Source organism: Antedon bifida, chromosome 2, assembly GCF_963402885.1.
Source record: "Antedon bifida chromosome 2, ecAntBifi1.1, whole genome shotgun sequence".
NCBI classification, from domain to species: domain Eukaryota; kingdom Metazoa; phylum Echinodermata; class Crinoidea; order Comatulida; family Antedonidae; genus Antedon; species Antedon bifida.
The window spans coordinates 1,908,024-1,930,659 of record NC_136227.1 but is presented as its reverse complement, the minus strand read 5'-3'; the positions used below and the strand labels follow the sequence as shown (position 1 = coordinate 1,930,659).

Here is a 22,636-nt window from a genome sequence, read left to right as displayed (position 1 = left end):
TCACTATGTAACTCTACACATGCTCATAATGTAACTCTACGCATGCTCATAATGTAACTCTACGCATGCTCATAATGTAACTCTACGCATGCTCATAATGTAACTCTACGCATGCTCATAATGTAACTCTACGCAAGCTCATAATGCAACTCTACGCATGCTCATAATGCAACTCTACGCATGCTCATAATGTAACTCTACGCATGCTCATAATGTAACTCTACGCATGCTCATAATGTAACTCTACGCATGCTCATAATGTAACTCTACGCAAGCTCATAATGCAACTCTACGCATGCTCATAATGCAACTCTACGCATGCTCATAATGTAACTCTACGCAAGCTCATAATGTAACTCTACGCATGCTCATAATGTAACTCTACGCATGCTCGTAATGTAACTCTACGCATGCTCGTAATGTAACTCTACGCATGCTCATAATGTTCTGAGCGTGTGTAGAATGACTTTACGACTCGACATCTGCGTGATGGCGTTGTGCATCGTGGAAGCGAAATGAGTCGCAATTATTATCTGTAACAACAGCTATTATGTAATAAAAATTGTTGCTTTTAAAAGAGAGTGATAGGGATTAAATGACGATAGTGATATGATGTGGGATTAGCCGATTTATCTTATATATCATATAGGGATTAGGAGTGTATTTTGTACATACTATTCGCAATTGAGAGATACACTTTGTGAGAGATTACGTTAATGAGTTGCTTCTAATCGGTTTCAGATTACAGAGCACTTGAAGAAACTGAAACATCATTACGACAGGAAGAAATCAATTCCATTTCCAACATCACATTTTCTCTCAGTAAATTGTAGAAAAAATATAAAAAAACGCCTGAAAGTATAATTTAGAAAATGTGATCTAAAGCTCTGTCTACACTATCAAACTAGTTTGACAAAAAAATATGTGATGTGCCCAAATACGGTAGTGATATGTCCATATATGGACACATGTTTTTTTGTCACATAAAGTTTGATAGTGTAGACAAGGCTTTAAGCAATGTTTATGATCTAAAAATAAAAAAAAAGTTTTTACTTGGTTATTGCGATATAGGCCTACATGTAAGCGTGAACTGATGGTAGGCCTACTCAAAAGGCTTGTTCACACTATACCTAGATGGGATTCACAATTTAACACTGCGCAGCTGTTCGCGATTCGAGCGTTTGGTTTTTCGCAGCTATAGTTTGTTTTCATATAGCATCATCGGTTTACACGGCATAGTGTTCATATTTCCTATACTTTGTTAGTAGAGGATACATTTTCGTCACTCGGACCTCAAATGTAATATGACGACTTCACTCTACGCGAATGTGTCTATTTAGCTCTGTTGGGAATGAATATTTAACTATAGTACATGTTGAAGTGTACTTGAATGAAGATCCATTACAGAGTAAATAATAGCGCACGTTCTTCGTGGCCCGCCATAGTTTCATCATCAGCAGACGATAACTAGGTCGGTAACACTCGGCTACTGTGTTGTATTTTGGTTAATCAATGTAATGTGACAATTTGCTTCATTTTGTGTTTGTCTTTTTCGTACATTAGTAGTTAGTAGGCCTAGTGGCTTGGGAACGAGTAAAGCTAGGCTTATTCCCACTAGGACGCCACGCAAGGGCGTACGAACAACACAAGTAATTGTAACAATCACACAAACAAAAGTTGGGATTGTCCGTCGCTTGTGATTGGATAAAAGTACACACTTGCGTAAGCTTGGTTCCCACTAAGGACGTAGACTCAACGCAAGCGAGTTGACCAATGACAAGCGACAGTTCGAATAATCCATCGTTTGTGATTGGTCGAATCATCGTTGCGCTTACGTCCTTGCATTGCGTCTCCCTAGTTGGCCCGGACCAAGAATTACTTTTACGTCCATGCGTTACGTTGCGTTTAAATAAAAATCACACAAACAACAGTTCGAATAATACATCGCTTGTGATTGGTCGTGCATACGTCCTTGCGCTGCTGCGTCTCTAGTGTGAACAGAGCTTTAGACACTGAAACACAATGTTGATTAGGATGATGTATGATAACGCATAAATATTCGTTGAGACTGCATACTTAATAGAGGATAATGAAATGATTACAGCCATGGCAAGAATTAGATCTAGAGGCACGCTTACTTGTCAAATATAACGAAATTATGGATACGAATCAATGTAGTATACTTGCCATTCTAGCAAATATTTTAAAATAATGTACGTGTTAAGATGAAGGTAATTAGGGGCTCAGGGATGAGAATAATTCAATTATGATTGAGTAGATTGTGAGATGAAACAATGTTTGTGTGGCGAGGAGGGTGTTAGGTGATTTTATATTATTAGTAAAGGGTAGACCTACGTTTCCAAAAGGAAATAAAGTAAGGTTGAGAATATCTTGATGTGTCGGTTGTTTAACAGCAACCGTCTTCTTTACTATACTGGAGAATTCTCCCGCAACTTTATCAGTGTTTATTCGCCATACCATGGATGGCCATACAAACCTTTAAACAGTATTTCTATATTCTTTTCAACATAGTTACGGCGATAATCGCTGTTTTATCAATAAATAGAAAAGTATACACATTAATTATTTAAATGTGTGAGATATGGTAATGAGAAGCACCCCCTCCCCCACTTCCTTTTGTATCTATGAAAAATGTGTGCGCACGTTCGTTTTCTGCGTAAGGCTTGGTTTCCACTAGAGACGCAACACAAGGACGTAACGCAACGTAAGTGAGTTGACCAATCACAAGCGATGGATTATTCGACCTGTCGCTTGCCATTGGTCAACTCGCTTGCGTTGCGTCTCTAGTGGGAACCAAGCTTTAACGAAATATACTGCGTCATGATATGGACTCTTGAAATGTTGCGTAATTTTATATCTTTCGTTCGTCACACAGAACAGATGTATTTAATCAGTGCTTTAGACATGATATGTTAAAATTAAATGGTTTTTCTTATTCTTTTCACACTATGGATACAAAATACTTTTTATAATGCATCTATTCAATATTTCACAAATTGTAAACTAAATCGACAGGAGACAGAGAGAAATTTAGAAAAACATTAGTATTTCTGCTGATCTATCGACTTCATAAAAACGTATAGTGATGAATTCGAAACTATTTATTCATTCATCTGTCATTATTCAAACGATAAAACTGAGATTTGAAATTTGAGCCTTGAGCGCCGACGAGTGGATAGCAAACATTGTGGCGAAATTGCACTCTAGGTTCTAGCAACATAAGCTGTGCGTGTACGCATGCGCATCAACTTAACATCACGCTTGGTAATTTCAACGGATGAATCTGATTTAGGTCCGTCCCTCCTAACGACAGGTGTACATTTTATACGTTAGCAGATAATGTTTTTATGCTTTACGGGAAATGAGCGCAGGTAATATAAGTTGAATTATGTCATAAATGGTGATTATTCGGAAATATTCAACTAAAAAAATTCTTTTCAGTTTATCGTTTATGCATTCAATGTCAAATATACAGAATATATCGATCAAAATGATTAGTATCATTGTAAGGTCATTATTTAACCGTTAGCGTTTTACCAAACATGTGTCTATTTTGTGTTTTCTTTTCTTCTTTCAAATCGCCGAGCAGAACTCATGGATTGTCCTCTCACTTCCTAAATCTTAATTTCCATTAGAAAAAGAAAAAAAACACAATTATATCTTTAATTATTAATAACAACATTCATATTAACTCATTATCAATTATATTTAATTACTCTATTCCAAAATTTGAATTGAATGACTTTATAACGTTTTACCAAACATGTGTCTATTTTTGTGTTGTCTTTCTCTTTCAAATCGCCGAGCAGAAACTCATGCATTGGTATCTCGCTTCCTAAATCTTAATTTCCATTAGAAAAGTTAGATACCGCATTACCTTTAGTTATTATTTCAATCAACATCCATATTACTCATTTTCAACTCAAATTATAATTTTAATCATTCTATTCCAAAATGTGAATTGGATGACGTTATAATGAGCATGATTGTTTCAGTAAATATTTGCACTTTAGATTAAGTCCATGATCAGTATTCAATTATCTCAAACTCTGTGCAATAATTTGTTCTCTAGGTCTACATGCCAATATATTTTATGTCGTACTGCATGAGTTCGTACGGCAACCAACAATGCCTTGTTTCACTTTTTTTTTCGTATTTATTGTTATATCTTGGTGTGGGTCGAACTTAAAGTATTTCTGACTTATCTGACCTTCCTTTTCCTAACCACCTTTCACTTATAGGTCTAACTTTTTTTTTTTTTTTATTCATTCATATCCATTAAACAGTAGGCCTATATTATACAAACATGCACAATAAATGTCTTTAACAGTTTAAACATGGACCTATAAATTAGATTTAATTTATAGGTCCATGGTTTAAACAATGCTCCAAATTTGAATTGACAATGTCATTCGCTAACCACGTGATCCGGTCATACATTTCCAAAGGCATAAAGAGACAGTTACGACGTCAAAAAATGCACACTATTTTCAACTTTGTCAGCAAGTTTTGTGAATGTTCTCCTTCGATTCGATGCTCACATTCCACTGATACATTTCAATCACACTCGATAAACAACAAATATTTTTCTTTTCTCAATAAGTTTCAATTACTGATTATTTTTACAAAACAAGTATTTCTATTTCGCATTTTGATAGGCATACATGATGGATGTTCATTCATTTACACTCATTGACGCCACGAAATCGCATTGGATATATCACGTAAAATATCAGAGGTTACTTTTACAAATTCTCAGGTACTATTTTCAAACGCTAACCTTTAATTCGCTGTATTCACCAACGCTGTTCACAACAATCGGTCAATAATATTCCGTATTTACTAAAGGTAATTAATTCGTGTTTGATGTATTTCTCGTGTATCCAAGCGTACGTAGCATCATATTTGTACTCAGATAGATTTACAGATGGCTGTCTGTTAGATGTACTAAGTTCGCTTGGGCCACATGACGGCAAGCTTTCGAGGTGTACTAAGTTCGATTGGGCCATCTGACGGCATATTTAAAGTTTTTTCTTGATTAATTTTTAAGTTACAGTTAATGGGATGGCTTTGAATTTAGAGTAGAATTTTGAAGTTGAATGTTTGCAAGTTAAACCAACTGTGAATGTTACAATAATCTCTCTTGACTAACTAAAGTAATGAGAGATTCCACATAACATAAACACCACTGGATTGTAATTTCTGAAAGTGACGCCAACGGCGTGCCATGGTTACATCAGAATTATGTCCAGACAGACAAATCTAGTTCATAAACATCATTGGCTCACTTGTAAGTTTACATTGAATATATATTAAGCTTGTGAGTTGACCAATCACAAGCGACTGTTGGGAGAATCAATCGTTTGTGATTGGTCAAATTACTTAATTGCGCTTGCGTTGCGTCCTAAGATGAGATTTCCTATTTGTGTATTTGAGTCTACAAATTAGGTCTACATTAGGTCTATAGTAATTATAATTAGTAATTTATATGTTAATTTAATTTGTTGACTGTACATGTAGCCTACTAACATGGAAGAAATATATGGTACTCCATGGTACTAATAAGTACACCACACTCCATGGTTGTCATTTGATTTTTGTTTTCATATTGTTACTTTGTTACTTTTTTTTACTTGGAATAAAATAAATATAATTTTGTACAATTAATATGAACAGTGAGACACAAATATCCATTTCCAACAGTAACTTGACACAAATGTTGTCTCAGACCGTACTATACCAAAGTAAAGTAATTATTAATTTGCTTACGATGACACTATTAGATTTATTTAAAAAGAATTCTATGATTGCAAATTAATCTTGTCTATTAAGCTTCGCATCGTGTTGTTTTGAAATTCCTTTGCTTAAAGATCTGACAGCAGTTTTGCTCTGAAATTGAACGCTAATTCTTCCTCATAAAGCATAATTTACTTAATACTCATGACAAATTGGACACTAAGATACATTCAGTTATCTTCTCTTATTTATTATTATATTTAGGCTATGAATGGAATCGTTAAAAATTGGAACCGAGAATGCCGAGATTATTTCATTTCATTATTTAGCCTATTCGGTCTATTTCAGTATATACAGAACAAAAAAAAATGAAATTGGGGAGACCAGGGTCAACCTAAGTGAACTTAATCACTGTAGCTGAACAGTAATATATAAAGAGAATCTGTGGTTGAATACTATACAAATTAGATATATTAATATTTTTCACTGATAGATTAATAAGGATGAATTTTCACATTAATTTAACCACTGTATTTTATTAATAAAATCAGGATGTAGCCTATAAAATGGAAACCTTTGGCTCAAATTATGAGTATATTTAATTCGAAACTCCTCATTATGTCTTCATGTTTATATATTAAAACGTGCTTTCACCGAGCGTGTACGTAACGCTAGGAAATCGGTATAGCTTAGCTTTTAGATTCTTTTTTTACGAGAATTGCTTACGCGATAATACCCACTATTAAACTATCTTGTCTTCGATCCTCACACTTGCAATTTATTTAATCACATACATTCTGACGTCAGCATTTTAGCAGCAAAAACGTGACGTCAGTATAAAAGTAGATTTGAGTGTTTATAGTAGTTTTTTTTAACTTAATCTTCACTCGTAATAAATCAATTTAACATGTGAAGATCATGACTTTAACATTCATGTTGTGATTGACATGCTTGATTGATTATTATTATTATTAACGTATTTTATTTTGACTAGAAACAAAAGAAGAAAAGAAAGTAAAATCTGTCGTCTTATTGTTGATGGAACAGAGGACTTTGGAAGGCTTTTAAGAAATGACAAGATTATTTTGACGATATATTAATATCTTAAAATATATATAAAAATAATATAAATCTCGTACTTATTACAAGTATTAGATTATTTTATAATCCTCTTATATTAAGTTAGTGCTTACATTAGGAGTGGAACAGTATATTTCTAGATTATCCATATGTATGTGTATATATTTGCATCATTTTTTTAATCAGTAAAAGATAAGTTGTGAAAGTTGGTATGCTGTGTTTGATCTCAGATCAATCTCAGTGATGAATCTTTAGTTGAAAGGTAGAATACAAATATAAATTGAATTTATCACCTTCTTTTAGATGAGATCAGTCATTGTAATTTTTTTTAAAGTTAAAATATCTTTTAGTTATAAATCACTTGGAAGTTTCTACTACTGAATAAATCACATTATACGCTTTAATGTGGTATTTGATGTGGTCTTCAATGTGGTCGTTAATGTGGTCTTTGAATGGTAGGTAATGTGATCTTTAATGTGGTCTTCATTGATTTGGGTAGTCAGATTATACAGACAGGGTTTTAATGTAGATCATCTATTTTCTACATGTTTTCTTCAGTACAATAAACATCGGTTGTTTTCTTTAATTCTGCCTTCCATTTTTATTTACAATCTTAAGCCCTGTCTACACTATCAAACAAGTTTGACAAAAAGAGTGATGTGCCCAAATATAGTAGTGATATACCCAAATATGGTAGTGATATGACATCATCATGTCCATATATGAGCACATGTTTTTGTCGCATAAAGTTTGATAGTGTAGACAGAGCTTTAGAGGCACTTTCAAATAAATGTACTTAATGATCTTATATTTGTACATGAATCATATAAAGTTCTAAATTCTAAATGTATTCGTGTTATTTGTTGTTCATGCCATCTAACGTGATTAATGTTTTCGATATCACGAAAAATATACGAACTTCCATGAAATATTAGCCAATTAATTCCATTTAAAATACATGTGCGATTGCAATTTTTCAATGTCCGTCAAGTCGATTTGAATACGACACATGAGAGAAAAGATTACTCGAGAAATTCACGATCCTGCCATTTTGCCAAGGCTGAAATGGAAATTAAAGTGTTGTATAGAACAGACATTTGAGATTCTTTACACTAAGTTTTCTAAAATATCCAGTATTTGTTATATGATTGGCTTATATTGTTTTTGAATATAACAGTATTGAATAACATTTATATGATCGATTTTTTCGTCATAGGTTATTGTTATCCAATACTGGTTGTAACTCTCTTTGAGCATTTTCCAATTCTTTTTTTTCTGAAAAACCAGTTCGCCTCTTCATCTCTCCCCATCTTCTTCTTTTTTGTCTTCCTCGTCTTTTCTAGTTCTTGGTTGTCATTATGTGACTCCTTTTGTCAATCTATTGTCATTTTGTTCGTGTCCTGCCCATTTCTATTTCACTTCTAAAATGTCTTTTGTCTTCTGGTGTTCCTTCTTTCCATGGCTCATTGGCTTATTTTGCTGTACATGTTTTTGTTACTTACTGAAGAAGACATTGGTTAACTCAAGTATCTTCTAGTGACAATAGTACGTATTATCTTGTTAAAATGTGTTTACATTCCATAGCACATCCACTCAGCCTTTACTCGATATGAAATTATTTTATGTAGGCTTTACTGAGCAAATGCAAAACCATTTTAGTTAACGTGATAGGAAACTGAATTTGTGAACCAGATATATTAAATGAATTAAACCTCTCGGAGTATTCTATCGTTTGATTTGAAATAGCAGCAACTTATTATTTATTTAACAACATCTTTATACAGGATTACACAATCAATTAAAAGAAAACCTGTTTTGCTTGTGGTCCTGTCTTGAATACAAAAAAAATCAGGAAGAAAAAAAAAGTTTTGTGAAAAAAAAATGAGATCTGTATCTATTATAGGCCTATTGGCTTTTCATATTGTTCATACTTTTTTTGTGTTAAACAAGAGATTTTCTAAAACATTAGATATTATTTTTGTTATTGATTTCAAGTGGCTAAAGTTTAGAAAGGTAGTGTTATTCTTAAAATCGTTTGAAAATCTGGAGTAAAGCGGTAAAAAGTGGCTAACATGCTTGTATTGTTTCCTCAAATCCCACATGTTTAGGTTTAAATCCTGTGATTGTAGTTTTCCAATAAATCTCTTTTAGGAAATATGTTTGATTTGAGATTAAATTGGTTGTTTTTTAGTAGAAAAATGACATTATATCGAGGAGAAAAAAAACAAGATTGCATTTCCAGGAAGAACTAGGACACTTTAAATTCTCATAAAAGTAATAATTTATATAAGTTGAAGGACGAGAAAACGAACGTTTAAGGTTACACAGTTAAAAGCAATAAAAGTTATAAAATATCACACTACAATATTCTTGAATATTATATTGCAGTGTAGATGAAATATTGTGTTCATAGTGTTTTAATGGAAATAAATATTTGCACAACTTTACCTTGGTGAAAATATCTATTTATTTCAAATGCAAATCTTTGTTTAAATAATTACAACATAAAAAACAATTTATAGTAAGAAAATACGGTGTTTTGTTTGCTTTAACAGGCGCATATTTATTTACTGAGAAATGCAGTGAAAATATACATTACTTCTAACTGTTGAATATTTTACAATAATCTTTCTGATCTAAAACATGATTTGTATATTGATAAAATAATAAATTTATATACTAAGTATATAGGCTCCTGGAAAAGCATGTATTTAAAATGCGAGTTTTGCTGTAATGTCATTACTCACACGGCGGCCGTAGCAGATGTGTAATCGATCGCTGTCAAATGCGCACATATGACCATTTAATATCATAATGTGTTTAATCGCTAAGTAGTGCTTTGAACCAAGCAATAACGCTGTTCCTTATTGGCTCCCAATGGACGCAACGCGAGGACGTACGCAATTTGACCAATCGCAAGTGAAATTTCAGATGATCCGTTTGTGATTGGTAGGAGTCAATAATTAGGGTAAACATAAATAACATTTATACTCTTTTTCTGTTCCTTTGGAACAACACATTTTTATTAACATTATTTAGCTATTTTTATACAACAAATTCATAAACATCCAAATAATGAACATATCTATGTAAATCATATGACAAAGGTACTGGTAACTTAATATCTGAACACAATATATAGTGATTCTGTCTTATTAAAGAAGCCATTTCTCAATTCTGTGCTTTACGTAAGTTCAGACACCGGCGCCTAAGTCGTTAAAAAACGAGACTAAATTTAAATTACGATAAATCTTTTCTTCTATACATAGAAAACAACTTCAACAAACGCAATTCATTCATTGCATATCTCTCAAAATGTTTTTAAATACATGGCGTTTTTTTTTCCAGAAAGAACACAGTTTAAAAGGAAGTCATAAAGTCGATATACGTATGCGCATGCGCAGATTTTTCTTCTGTAACGCGCGCGTATTTTGTCATCCTCTGTTGACACGTCATGAAAGGCAATTATTAAAGTAGTTATATGGTTTGTTATTCTATAGTTTTATGCTTTGATGATTTATGTTTGGAACTAAACTAGTTCGTCGTCAATTTATTTATCATTTTTGGAATGAGGTTTTAATTGGTATTTTCGATATTTCGTTATCACGACGCGCCTGTACTATCAAGTCAAAAAGTCATTCTGTACATTGTCAGAATAGTTGCTGAACTCTGCGTAGTGGCGCATCTAGTTGTCATCGTATCTTTAAGAAGAAACTATTGTTCTCAGTGTATGAACATTAAATTCCTTAAAATGTTAAAACATCTGAAATAAATATATTGTCAAATTCTAACCAATCATTACTATTTTGAGTTGACTTTCCAATTGACCTTAATATTCATAAAGTCAACTACTAAGCTGAGATCAAAGGATTCTGTGAGGTTTTCTTGTCTAATGTTATTGGTGAAACTAATTGAGATGGACCCTCTTCAGAACCTGATCTCGAACTTGGTTTCAGCACGTCAGCCAAGCACGGAAACAGATCGTGCAATTTCTTTTTGTACGCGTTTCGGAAATCTTTACCGTACGCGTAAAGTAACGGGTTTCCTGCAGAATTCGCATGGGACAGTAGTATAAAGAATTTTAAAAGCATTGGCGGGAAATTCACAGCAGACGACGGGTGCAGAGCAAATACTGTGTTCATAATTGTCAATGGTAGCCATGACAGCATAAAAAATATTACGATTACCCCGAGAGATTTTGCTGCGCGGATTTCTTGACGGAGTGAGCTTGATAGCACTGAGTTGGACGTGGATGGCTCAGTTTGTGCTCCCCCTGAGATTGTCGGAACAGCTACACCTGGACGAATTCGTCTTACCTGTAATAAAATAGATAGAAATATATATTAGAATTTATGCCATTTCTTTCTAATGCAATTTTTGCAAGCGTGCTTGATTCAATAACATAGTCATATACGATGAATAGTAGATAGTCATGAATATTTATAGTAATGAATAGTTATAAATAGTCATGAATAGTTATAAATAGTCATGAATAGTTATGAATAATTATGAATAATCATGAATAGTCATTAATATTTATATATAGTCATGAATAGTCATGAATAGTTATGATTAGTATGAATAATCATGAATAGTTATGAATAGTCATGAATAGTTATGAATAGTTATGAATAATCATAAATAGTTATGAATAGTTATGATTAGTATGAATAGTCATGAATAATCATGAATAGTTATGAATAGTCATGAATAGTTATGAATAATCATGAATAGTCATGAATAGTTATGAATAGTTATAAATAATCATGAATAGTCATGAATAGTTATGAATAATCGTGAATAGTCATGAATATTCGTGGTTAGATAAGTGACAGTAAAATACTTCGTAGTGTTATTTTACAGTATTTCATTTTTTTGGGAAATATTTTCTGTAAACGCTGTGCAATTCAGAAGTTTTGTTTGTTTGTTTGTCAATAAAATAAATAGACCTAAATAAAATACCAACGGTAGTTTAATTGCGTTAACTGAGTTCAGTTGTGAGACATGGTGTTCGTCAATGACGAGAAGAAGAATAACCTTTATATTTTTAGTTGCGTGCAACGCGACTCTACATCTCAATATGTCGGTCGGTCGGTCGGTTGGTCGATAAACACTAAATTGAGCACGCGACTGCATGTATATGGCCTTGTTTTTTTGTCATTGTGATTATTATTTACTAAACTTACCTGACTTCGAATGGCTTTAAAAATAATGGCGTATATCACCAACATAACTAAAAACGGTAGATAGATGACCAAGGCGCCATTAAATACCATGTAACGAGAGTCAATAACTTCCATAAACAAACACTTATTTTCGCCCCATCCTAAGTTCCAGCCAAACGCCGGTAGAAACCCAATTATCCCGGCCCCTGTCCAAGATATTGCTATCACAATGTACGTTTTGTTTACAGTTATTAGGCCTGGGTACCGCAAAGGGTGCAACACTGCCACGTATCGCTCCAAAGTCACGCCTATCAAGCTGAAAGTGGAAGTTCCGCATAACCAAAGCAAGAAAGTTAACATAATCAGGCAGCCTCTGAAATTGTCTGGAAGGCCTAAACTCGTAAGAATCGCAAACGGAATTCCAAGTAACCCAACAAAAAAATCTGCCACAGCGAGAGATGCAATGAAGTGGTTAGTGATTGTTTGAAGTCGTGGGGTGACAAATAATATCCACAGTGCAAATCCATTTCCTACGACGGACAGAACCGATATTAAAACTTCAAGGAATAAATACCACGTTTCCATTTTCAGCTATGTTTCATACCAATCGTTGTGTTTTTCCAAGACTTTCGAATAGAGTTAAGCAATATAAATCAGTTTAATAGTAAAATTATTCAAGCAGCAGTTCTTGATGACATGTCCCTGGCGCTGGACGAGTTGCCTGGGAAGCCGTTACAACTGTCAAACGTGTTTTCTTCAAGAAAGACTGAAAAAAATAATTAATATGAAGTGTATGAGACGTATACATGCATAGTTGATATGCTAAACTACATACTTACATTTAATATGGTTTTATTGGAAAGTGTATGGTAATAATGTATCTGAATGCAATTTCTATCCAGTCGGAAATAAATTATACAACATTTCATGTCATAGATTATTACACAATTCTTGTACATGGGATTGAATTTTGAGTTACAGAATTCAATACAGTTATGTCATAAATAATTCAAAGTGAAAATTCAATAATTATCATTCATGGAATTTTAATGCCACCGTGCTGCGTTATTTCCAGTAGCCGCCTGTTCTACAGGATACTATATCTACGTGAATGAACGTGTAAAGAAACGGAAGTTACAGTACGTACGGGTTAAGTATACGTAACTTATACGTACGTATCCTGTCCGTACAATCACAGGTTGACAGAAAATACACGCAAGGTAAGTACGTTGATAAATGGTTGTATTCGTAAGTAAATGATCATGAATTTGAAGTATTTAACTACCGTTTGGCATTTCACAGATGTATGATATTTTCTAGCAAGTTTGACATCGTTTCCTCTCAATATTGCGCATATCGCGTAAATATTACGCGTAACGCGTAAACTAGTATGTAAAGTAGAGAGATTGTGATCTTTTTGTAAAGAGGTTGTTTGTTGTTAATTTATACGTTAATATCATCCGTTTCTGGCTCTCCTTTAATAATAACTAAATAGGTCCTTATTACCTTTAAATATTGTATGATTTGTACGTTTACAATGTACACATACTGCTTCTCCTTCAGGAAGTATTATTGAAATAAATAATTAAAATAAATAAATATTGTACCCGATACTAAAATTGGCTAAATTTCAAGTGGAAATTATTAAATCACGATTGGCCGTCACTTCTATTAGAAAAACGCACATTTTACTCGTTTACTACACAAGTTGAAACTGAACTACATTGTATAAGCAATAGTATTTTAACTTACGTTTAAAATGTTGTTTATAATCGCGTACATTTCAGCTTGATTTGCAGCAGAAAGGTTATCCTATCGAATCCGATCTCTAAACAGAGAGATTCCCATTAAACGATGTTAAAACGATATAATGCAGTCTAGGAGCCCATGTTAATGACGGTGCAGTGATAATGTGCGAGTCTGTGGAGAGATGTCAACCCTTTGCATCAAAACAACTGTATATATTCCTTGAGAGTTGATTAGCGAATATAAAGTGAACGAAATGTAGGTGTCTTTGAAACATGTAAAGATTAATCACCAACACAAACAGCAAAATAGGTTCGCGCATGCGCTCACATCACCCGAGATGTTCCGACGGCGCTCATCTTTAGAGTATGGTGCGTCATACGTGGAGTAAACGAAATAAGAACAATTATTACTACATTGTATGACATTTAAGATGGTATAAAAACATGATTTATGTATATACTACATGAAAACCATTTATAGGTCTAACTATAATTTAATACAGTGTTGTACTTGTGCAGGTTAGTAGAAAATAACGTTATAATATTATAATTGGAATTTATAGAATCATAAACGTGTTTAAAGCCACAGAATAAACGAGAAAATAGTCTACAAAGCCTGCTTTTAATTAAGCTACAGTACTGAATTTTACACGACTAATATAGAAACATCCATACACATTCTACCGGTATTTTATTATGTAGGCCACGGATTATCGAATAACTCCAAATCAATATGAATCGATAGTAATATGTTTTTTTTTAAATTCACGATATAGTAATAGTTTGAAAAATTAAAAGCTTTGTCCTGCTGCTTTAGAATTCACTACAATGGCACACTACTCCAAACTCTTTCAAAACCCAGTTTAAGTATTTCCTTTTCAAACAATTTTTTAAATAATTTAAATTATTGCCACTTCTCGTCTATTTTATTAATGTACAGCGCATTGAGAGCTTGCTTATAATGCGCTATATAAGAATGAACTATTTTTATTGTTATAACACACATGTATATACATTTTTCTACAGCTCACTATGTCGGTCAGTTGGTCGTATGGTCGGTCGGTCGGTTGGTCGGTCGGTAAACAACTCAAATTTGAGCACGCGACTGCAGCCATGTATATGGCATTGTTTCGTCTTTTGTGGGTTTTCCACTTTGATTTCATCATCATTAGCATTGTTTCATCCATTATGGATTTTACATTAATACATTAACACATTTCTACATTTCGTGTTTTAACTTAAATCTCTCTCATAACTGTTTGAAAAAAACAAAAAAAAAACAAATGACAAATAAAATGCTTCTGCGCGTGATACAACACAATTAATGTTTTGGAATTCTTTAGAGTCACTTGATCATTTTGCAAAAAGTTTCATTTCTCGTTTTTTTCCTCTAAAATGTATGTTTCTTGTCAGTAATGGTGAAATACATCACAATCAATCGACTTTGGATAAAACGAGTGCAATGACGTTTTACTTTGTTCAGTTTCGGAAGATTATTATCATCTTTTGAGTTAGAAGCTTTCTTCAAAATGAACATCAACAACTTTTAATTTAGCTAAAAGATGGATTTAAGAATATTGGGAAAACGTGTTTTTTAGAGGTTATCTTCAATTCATCTGTATTTATCTTAATAAATGTGTCGTTTATAAATTCTAGGAATGAAATATTAAGTAAAACGTGTTAAGTCTTCGTTTTGCCGGTAAAGAAGCAGGTAATGTTGAACTCAATTATTCCGTTTTAACTTTTGAAAAATCCTTAAGATAACTTCGATAGCCGTAATCTGCACGATTATGTTACGACACGTTTTCTATTCCGAAAAAGCTAAATTTTACAAACGTACGCTAACATTGCATTTCAGTATAATCGTTAGATAAACAGAAATCCGATTTGGTTTGTTTAAATGTAATTTATCTTCTTATGATATCTTAAATTAAAATAATATCCTATTTTTAATACAATTTCACATTCATATTTAAGTTTGTTTTATTTGTCTGAAACTTTCTAATGAGTTCTTCTTTGTATATTTTTCTATTTATTAACATTGTCTATAAATGATATTTCTATCACATTATTGTATTTTTATACATTTTTTAATGTTTATAATCATATTCTAATCAGTGCAATAGGAGACTTATAGTGACTATAGGTTACTATTTAGAAATCCTTTCTCTGCGTTGTTGTCTGTGTGTTTTCTTTTTAATTAATTTATGTCCTGTAAACAAAAATTATTTTTGAAATTATAAGCATGATATATAGGCCTAATTATATTTTGATACATTTTAAATTACGTTCTCGTGTCTCGTGACATTTGGCAGCAGAATTTAAACGTGTTATATAAATGACTTTGTCATGAATTGATTTTTAAATTGATGATATAAACTATAATAGTTGGTCATACGATATTTTTGTATTATCTATTTAATAAATAACTATAATACAAAACACGTTTCTACGTCCTTATTTATATTATAACATTTACTTTATCATATTTTATTATTGAAATTAAAAATATATATTTTATTATTGAAATTAAAAATATCGAAACAAAAACATTGAAATATAGAAATAAAAGCCGTAGATTTTTTTTATTTCTATGATTTTAAATAATCCAATAAATTAAATAGAAAACCGAGAATGACCTTTGTATCACATCTTAGGAATCAGTTCTGTATACTAAAATTTAAACCCTGAAGTAATATTTCATTTTCTGTTGAGAGAGAAACGTATCTCCACAAATTTGCCCTTTCCTTGTAGCTTTTACATATACTTGTGTATTTTAATTAATAAATCTCGAGTACAGTAATATACTTTAAATGCCGAGACATGTTGAATTGAACGTTGTTAATAGGATAAGTTAAAAGGATAACACTACTCACAGAGACACTATCACTTTCGCGTTTTTATTTCGATTGAAGACGACAGGAATGAGAATGTTATAAGCGATATATGAGGTGACTAGTTTCCCTCAAGTACAGTATGTCACTGCCATTACATTTAACATGAAACGCTGAATACAGATTTTCGTGTCTAAAGGCCAATTTACACAGATGAGCTGTAACGGTGATAAAAATATAGAATCTATGTTATTCCTTATGACCATTTACACACAAAGCGGTGTGGACGGGCGGTTTCCGCTGAGGATAGATACAGTTTCTACGTGGGACAAGCTACGCGGTTTTCCGCTTACCGTTACCGCTCGCCTGTGTAAATTGGCCTTAAAGCTATATTTTCTCTATCGAAGTTAAATACAGTGGTTGAATCGGTTTAACTTGTTCTGCTTTCAAACGTTTGTGCTAAAGCGTCGAATATATCCTCTGTAACAGGAGTTATCAAAAGTTAGTACATTGGAGTTTCATCAGAGTTAGCGGCCGACACGAAGATGTAAGCGAGTTTATCACTTTATGAACGTAGCGTTCAAACGACGCACGGCACAAAAGAAAGACCAATTACAAGCTATAAAACAAGTTGGAATTGAACTATATACAATTCGGATCACTTAAATATGCCAAGCTCGCCTAACTCTAGTCCGTGTGAACACAGTTTAACAGTACTTTGAATGCAGGTGGTATTGACAATGCAAACATCTGTGGTTTTGTGTGGTCTCATTCGGTTTCTCTATGTCGATAGTTATATAGATCATTTAGCTAATTATACATTTTTGAAGTATAGTTACTTTCCATTATATACTCATTACGGATTTAGTCTATCGTAGGCTTGCCATGGAAGTAAAACAGCAGTTTAACTCCTTTTTTATCGTGGGATCTTTATATTATTCAAAGACATTCAAGTCGTTTATTAGAATCACAACTATTGTAGCCAAGGGCCTGAATTTCTTGCACAAATGATTTTATGCAATAAGCGCAGAAAAAAATACTACAAATCGTACACTAATAAAAAGATATAAGGAGCTATATGTACCGCATTTACAAAAGTCCGCCGTTATTAAATTTTGTCACTCTTGTTGGAGCTAAAAAAAAGAATCAATAATTTATAATGATAATAGGATAGACTGAAATTTCTATTAATCCGTTATAGTATGGTAAACAGTATTTTTTTTGTTTAATTTTTTTTATAGCTAGAAAAGGCAATTATGGGTTTCGACGACATAAATTGAATTCGATTATAGCGTAGCGGATATTACAGTGAAAGGAGGCGATTAATAGAATTGCATTACATGGCGCTAATTGTTAACAGGAATTAAATTCATTGATTGCAATGTTTATCAGAATGACGCCTGATTAGGCGGAACTTAGCGCATCGGCAGGCGATCCGCCGCTAATGCCATTTTGATTGGTTAAATACATTCGAATGATAACAAAAAAATCAACGGTAATGGTGAACGGATTTGTATACAGTACCGTACTAATGCTGCAGTAATAATACCGATGCTAATTAATGGAAATAATAATGGCAGAGTTTAGACAGTATATAACATGTCTATGTCTCATGGAGGACATTTCATGGTCTAGAGCAGGGTTTCAAATGCGTGGCCTAAAGGCACCTTCACCACGTGAATTCGCGAGGAACGTCATTGCACAATGCATGGTGGGAAGAGTTTGGGAGCAAACGTCACAACGCGTACGTACAAACAACAAATCACGTACGTACGCGTCGTGACGTTTGCTCCCAAACCCTTCCCACCATGCGCCGCGCACGCTATTTGAGATAAACCTTATTATATAGGTTGAACTTACATAATAGCTTTATTAAATCAGTTTGATGATTAGAAAATTCTTCAGAAATGTCCCAGTTGTTTACAAATAAAAAGAAAATATATTTTTATTTATTTATTTGTTTTATAATTATTTGTATTAGGTTATAATACCATGTTCACATTTTTATAATAAAAAAGTGGAAAAACATTTTATTTTAAAATAGTTTAAATAGGCATGGAAAGAAATAAGATATCAATATTAACAGGGAAAATGCATCAATTATAATTCATCGTAAAACTGTAATAATCGTTAAAAAGGAAGGTTTTTTTTGTAAAATTGGTTACCGTATAGTTGATTAATAGTAAAATGAAAGAAGATCTGTTATAGTGCCCTGGGTCTGTGGTATAACTGTTTGATGCTTGCCCTGTAATCGGGAGGTATCGGGGTCGAATCCCGTTCAAAGACACGATTGCTCATAATTATTAATTCGTAGATGACATTACGCGATAATGTATCTGTGTGCACTGTTTAGATAATGTGTGGGAAGCAATACGTTACGGTGTTAGTGGCATATTGTTCTCAATTTTGTAATTATCCTCTACTCTGGTACATCATGTTACAAAAGTCCTTGATGCTAATAACATAGGCATTTAATACGATTATACTAAAATTATTGATAAAAGATAATACACAATTTAAAAATGGATGTTTTAGGTAAATTAAAATAAGTAACACAAGGAAGGCCAGCACATACATTGATGTACTAGAGACGGATACTGGTATGCAGAGAGATGAACTGACTGTCACAATGGAAGATAGGAAGTTATGGAGGAATCTAGTCATATAAGTTCGGGTATGTCCCGGGCTAAGTAAGTAAGTACGGTAAGTTAAATAAGCAAAATGAAACCTTATTCTTACCTCTCGGTGATAACGACTCATATAGAGCTCGATCTTTTGAAAAACAAAACCCCAAATTCTAACGGTATCGTTATCTAACGACTATTTCCGATTCGTAAAGTGTTACTATTCCTCCTCATATCACACAGAGATTGTCTGCTCACCTATTGGCGCTCTTAAACCAATATAAAACGTCGCTAAGATGTTCACTCGCTTTACATACGTCATCGGTTTTACGTTATTCAAAAAAACTAGCGTTGTGAATTTATAATCGCTATATAGTACGGTATGTAGTGTGTGTGTGGGTACGTTATAGTAGTTTTGCCTGAAGTACCGTGGACGTAGCTTGCCAACCAGGTAGAGTACGTGAGGATTCAACATTCTCATCAAATTAGTTAAACAGTAACATTATAAAATATTGTTTAGCCTGTTATTCAGCAAGTCAGAAAATGAAAATGATGTTGGTATAATTATTTTTATCCTTTAAAATATTAATTTAGGCCTAATGGCATTATGATCTCTGCTGGTTTTGGACATAAAAAACATATGGTCTGTGATGGTCTTCATATCGACTACTTAACTAATGCTTTTGTTGGGAACGGTAATATTGTGCGAAATATTTATACTCAGAAAAAACGTTCACTCACCATATTTTCAGCGTAGCGTGTGATAATGAAATGACGTCATCAGATCATCATTAAGTAAATAAAACGAGAAACACCCATATAACATTTATCGCACCAAGTGACATTTGACAAACACATGGCAAAGAAGCGCACATATATCCACTAATTGTCATGTTTACTTCGTAGCAATGTCAATGGCTCCATCTAAAAATCAACCATTACTTAATTTGTACCATGTGTTGTTAAGTTTCCGTACAACATCCACAAAGTTTTTCTTCTGATTTAAAAAAAAACATAACTATTAGGCCTATATACACCAATAAACTATTTTAATTGATTTTCAGAAAAAAAAAATCGATATATTGGTCACGCTATTTTTCTAAGGACAAAATTACAACTCCACTCCCAAAGACTTGTAATAAGATTTTGTTTATGTAGAGCATCTTGTGTATATGTTTGTCTTGTGAACCTATGAGGGTCCCTAATGATCAGCAATTGCTGGATGGATCACCCTAAAAAAATATAGTACAAAAAAAAAAAAAATAAATAAATCTCGAGTTATCTGTATTTTCAATAAAGGATGAAATCTTAAATAGTGCGCCCTCTGTCGTCGTATGAATTTTGGAAAGTATGTGTCGTTTCTGTTGGGAGATGAGCGCGTTTTTTGGGGGTTTTTTTTCAGTTGCTTATTATTACCTAATTTTCGCATCATTTGCCATCTTGTTTTATTGATTTTATGATTAAGGCGGTAGTCTTTGAAATGTTGAATGTTATAACCAACACCAATTAGAAAAAACGTGGTAATTTAGTTTGATGAGGTCGCACTGAATTATAAATAATGTACAAAATCATTTGTATATTATTTGCACTCATACCATAATTGTTGACGGTAGAACGTATATTTAAACAATCTATCTATCTATAAGTACATTATTAATGAGATTTTTCTAATAACACTGTTATTAAATGTGGTGTGCAAAACGGTAAAACTGCAGAGCGACAGCAGACAAGTTGCTGTAAGAACCGTGAAATCGATCAGCATTATCGATGAGCCGTTACATTTTCTTTCATAGCCGATAAAAAACGTTTAATAAAGTGCCTATCCTACAGTGACTCAATAATTGTAATAATAAATAGAGCAGTGCTAAAATAAAGTTACTACCGATACCCTGTTAGTGAACTAAATTTTCAAAACTAATCGCTTGGGGTCGATCAGACTTATCGATCGTGCTTAGCAAAAAGTCATCTTAAGTTTGTTTTTAATCAATGATTTTGCTTAAGTCAATTTTACTAATAACCTAAGCAAATGCTTACATATTTTTGTCTTTAAACTAAACATGAGATGACAAAGTCTATTAATGAGATCAAAAGTTTTGTTAAATAAAGCAATTTCACTCTTCTATTAAATTTCGTTTATCGTCTGGTTGCGACGTGTGATGTTAGGCGGCCTCTGCGTCCTGCATGCTGACGACGCGTCGTACACCCTATAAAGCGTGGTTCCCACTACCGACGTAAGCAAATGCCTTTCCAATAATTGTGTTTGCCCCCGCCTGCGTGAAATCAAACCTGCGACTTTGCAGCACTGTTGCGTCGTCGGTTCCCACTTATGATTACGCAATACAGTACCTTTGCGTCGCTGCGTTGCGTTCTAGTGGGAACCACACTTAAACGTTAGGTGTGACGTCATGCGTTGTCCTAAACTTAAGAAACTCCAGACGAGAGTCAATAATGCCCGGTTAATAGCACAGAGTATTTAACACGAGAAATCTTTTCAATTTACTTTGAATGTGGCATTGATTTTTCAATCAGTTTTGTTAGCTTGATTAAATCGTTTCCACTATTGATTTGTTTTTAGTTCAGAAGTAATAATCTCAAATTGAATATTGTTCTAGTAATGTCAACTTTATTTATTAGTCAGTCATTTTCTGGTAATTTCCGTGCCCTATATTTTATTATATGCTTACTAAGTAGTTTTCAATAGTGTACCATCATCGCGTGTATTGCCTTATGAATGCCCGGTATTGATTTTATAATGAATAGTTTGTACTATGTATTATATATATTATATATTGCAATTTGTTTGTTTGTAACATTTATTGCTATCCATAAAATACACAATACAATACATTATAGTTTGAACAAAAAATATTTCTTACAAAAAACGCTGCTCGCTTATTGACAAATATTTTTTATTTCAAATTTGTTTTTGAATTTGTCATTTTATTGTCACATAATAGTTATTTTACCTGAAAAAATGTAATTTAAAGCAACAAATACTTAAATTGTCTGTCAGACAATGGTTTTTGGGTTTCCTTTTCTCTTTTTATATGTGAATAAATATTATTTTTTGGTTACAGAAGTGAATACTCAATTTCTGTCACTTTAGTTAATTTTATTGCTTAGGTCAAGTCTGGGGGTCACTTCATCACCCTAGATATTTCAAGTGTGAAGTATCCTATTACAAACACAAACTTTAATGGACTGTTTTGATAATAATTCAATGAATATCTGACAGTGAATTACAGTCAAAAGTCAGTATTATAGTCAAATGGGACTCATAAATACAAGAAATGCTTTGGGATTTGTAATTTTAGCATGACATGTCCTAATAGACTCTTTTCCCAGACGTTTTTTGGTTGTAGCAGCTGGAATCCATAAATTATAGTGGAGTTTACATTTTCGCATTTCTGTCATCCTTAGATACTATA

General features: G+C 32.9%; 2 protein-coding genes across 2 annotated transcripts in view; both read right to left on the bottom strand.

Annotated features, from left to right (window-relative positions):
- Positions 1-7,592: 7,592 nt before the first annotated feature.
- Positions 7,593-22,636, bottom strand: part of LOC144835715 (copper-transporting ATPase 2-like) — a 142,685-nt gene continuing 127,641 nt past the window's right edge. The window contains exon 22 of the transcript XR_013611097.1: positions 7,593-7,616. The gene's annotated coding sequence lies outside the window, so the exon portion shown is untranslated. The remainder of the gene's footprint in view (positions 7,617-22,636) is intronic.
- LOC144835741 (adenosine receptor A2b-like) lies at positions 9,446-12,627 on the bottom strand. The gene is made up of 2 exons (XM_078690826.1): positions 12,024-12,627; positions 9,446-11,153 (listed from the first exon to the last, which is right to left on the bottom strand). The coding sequence occupies exons 1-2, from the start codon at positions 12,585-12,587 to the stop codon at positions 10,689-10,691; spliced, it is 1,029 nt and encodes a 342-aa protein (XP_078546952.1). The 5' UTR covers positions 12,588-12,627; the 3' UTR covers positions 9,446-10,688.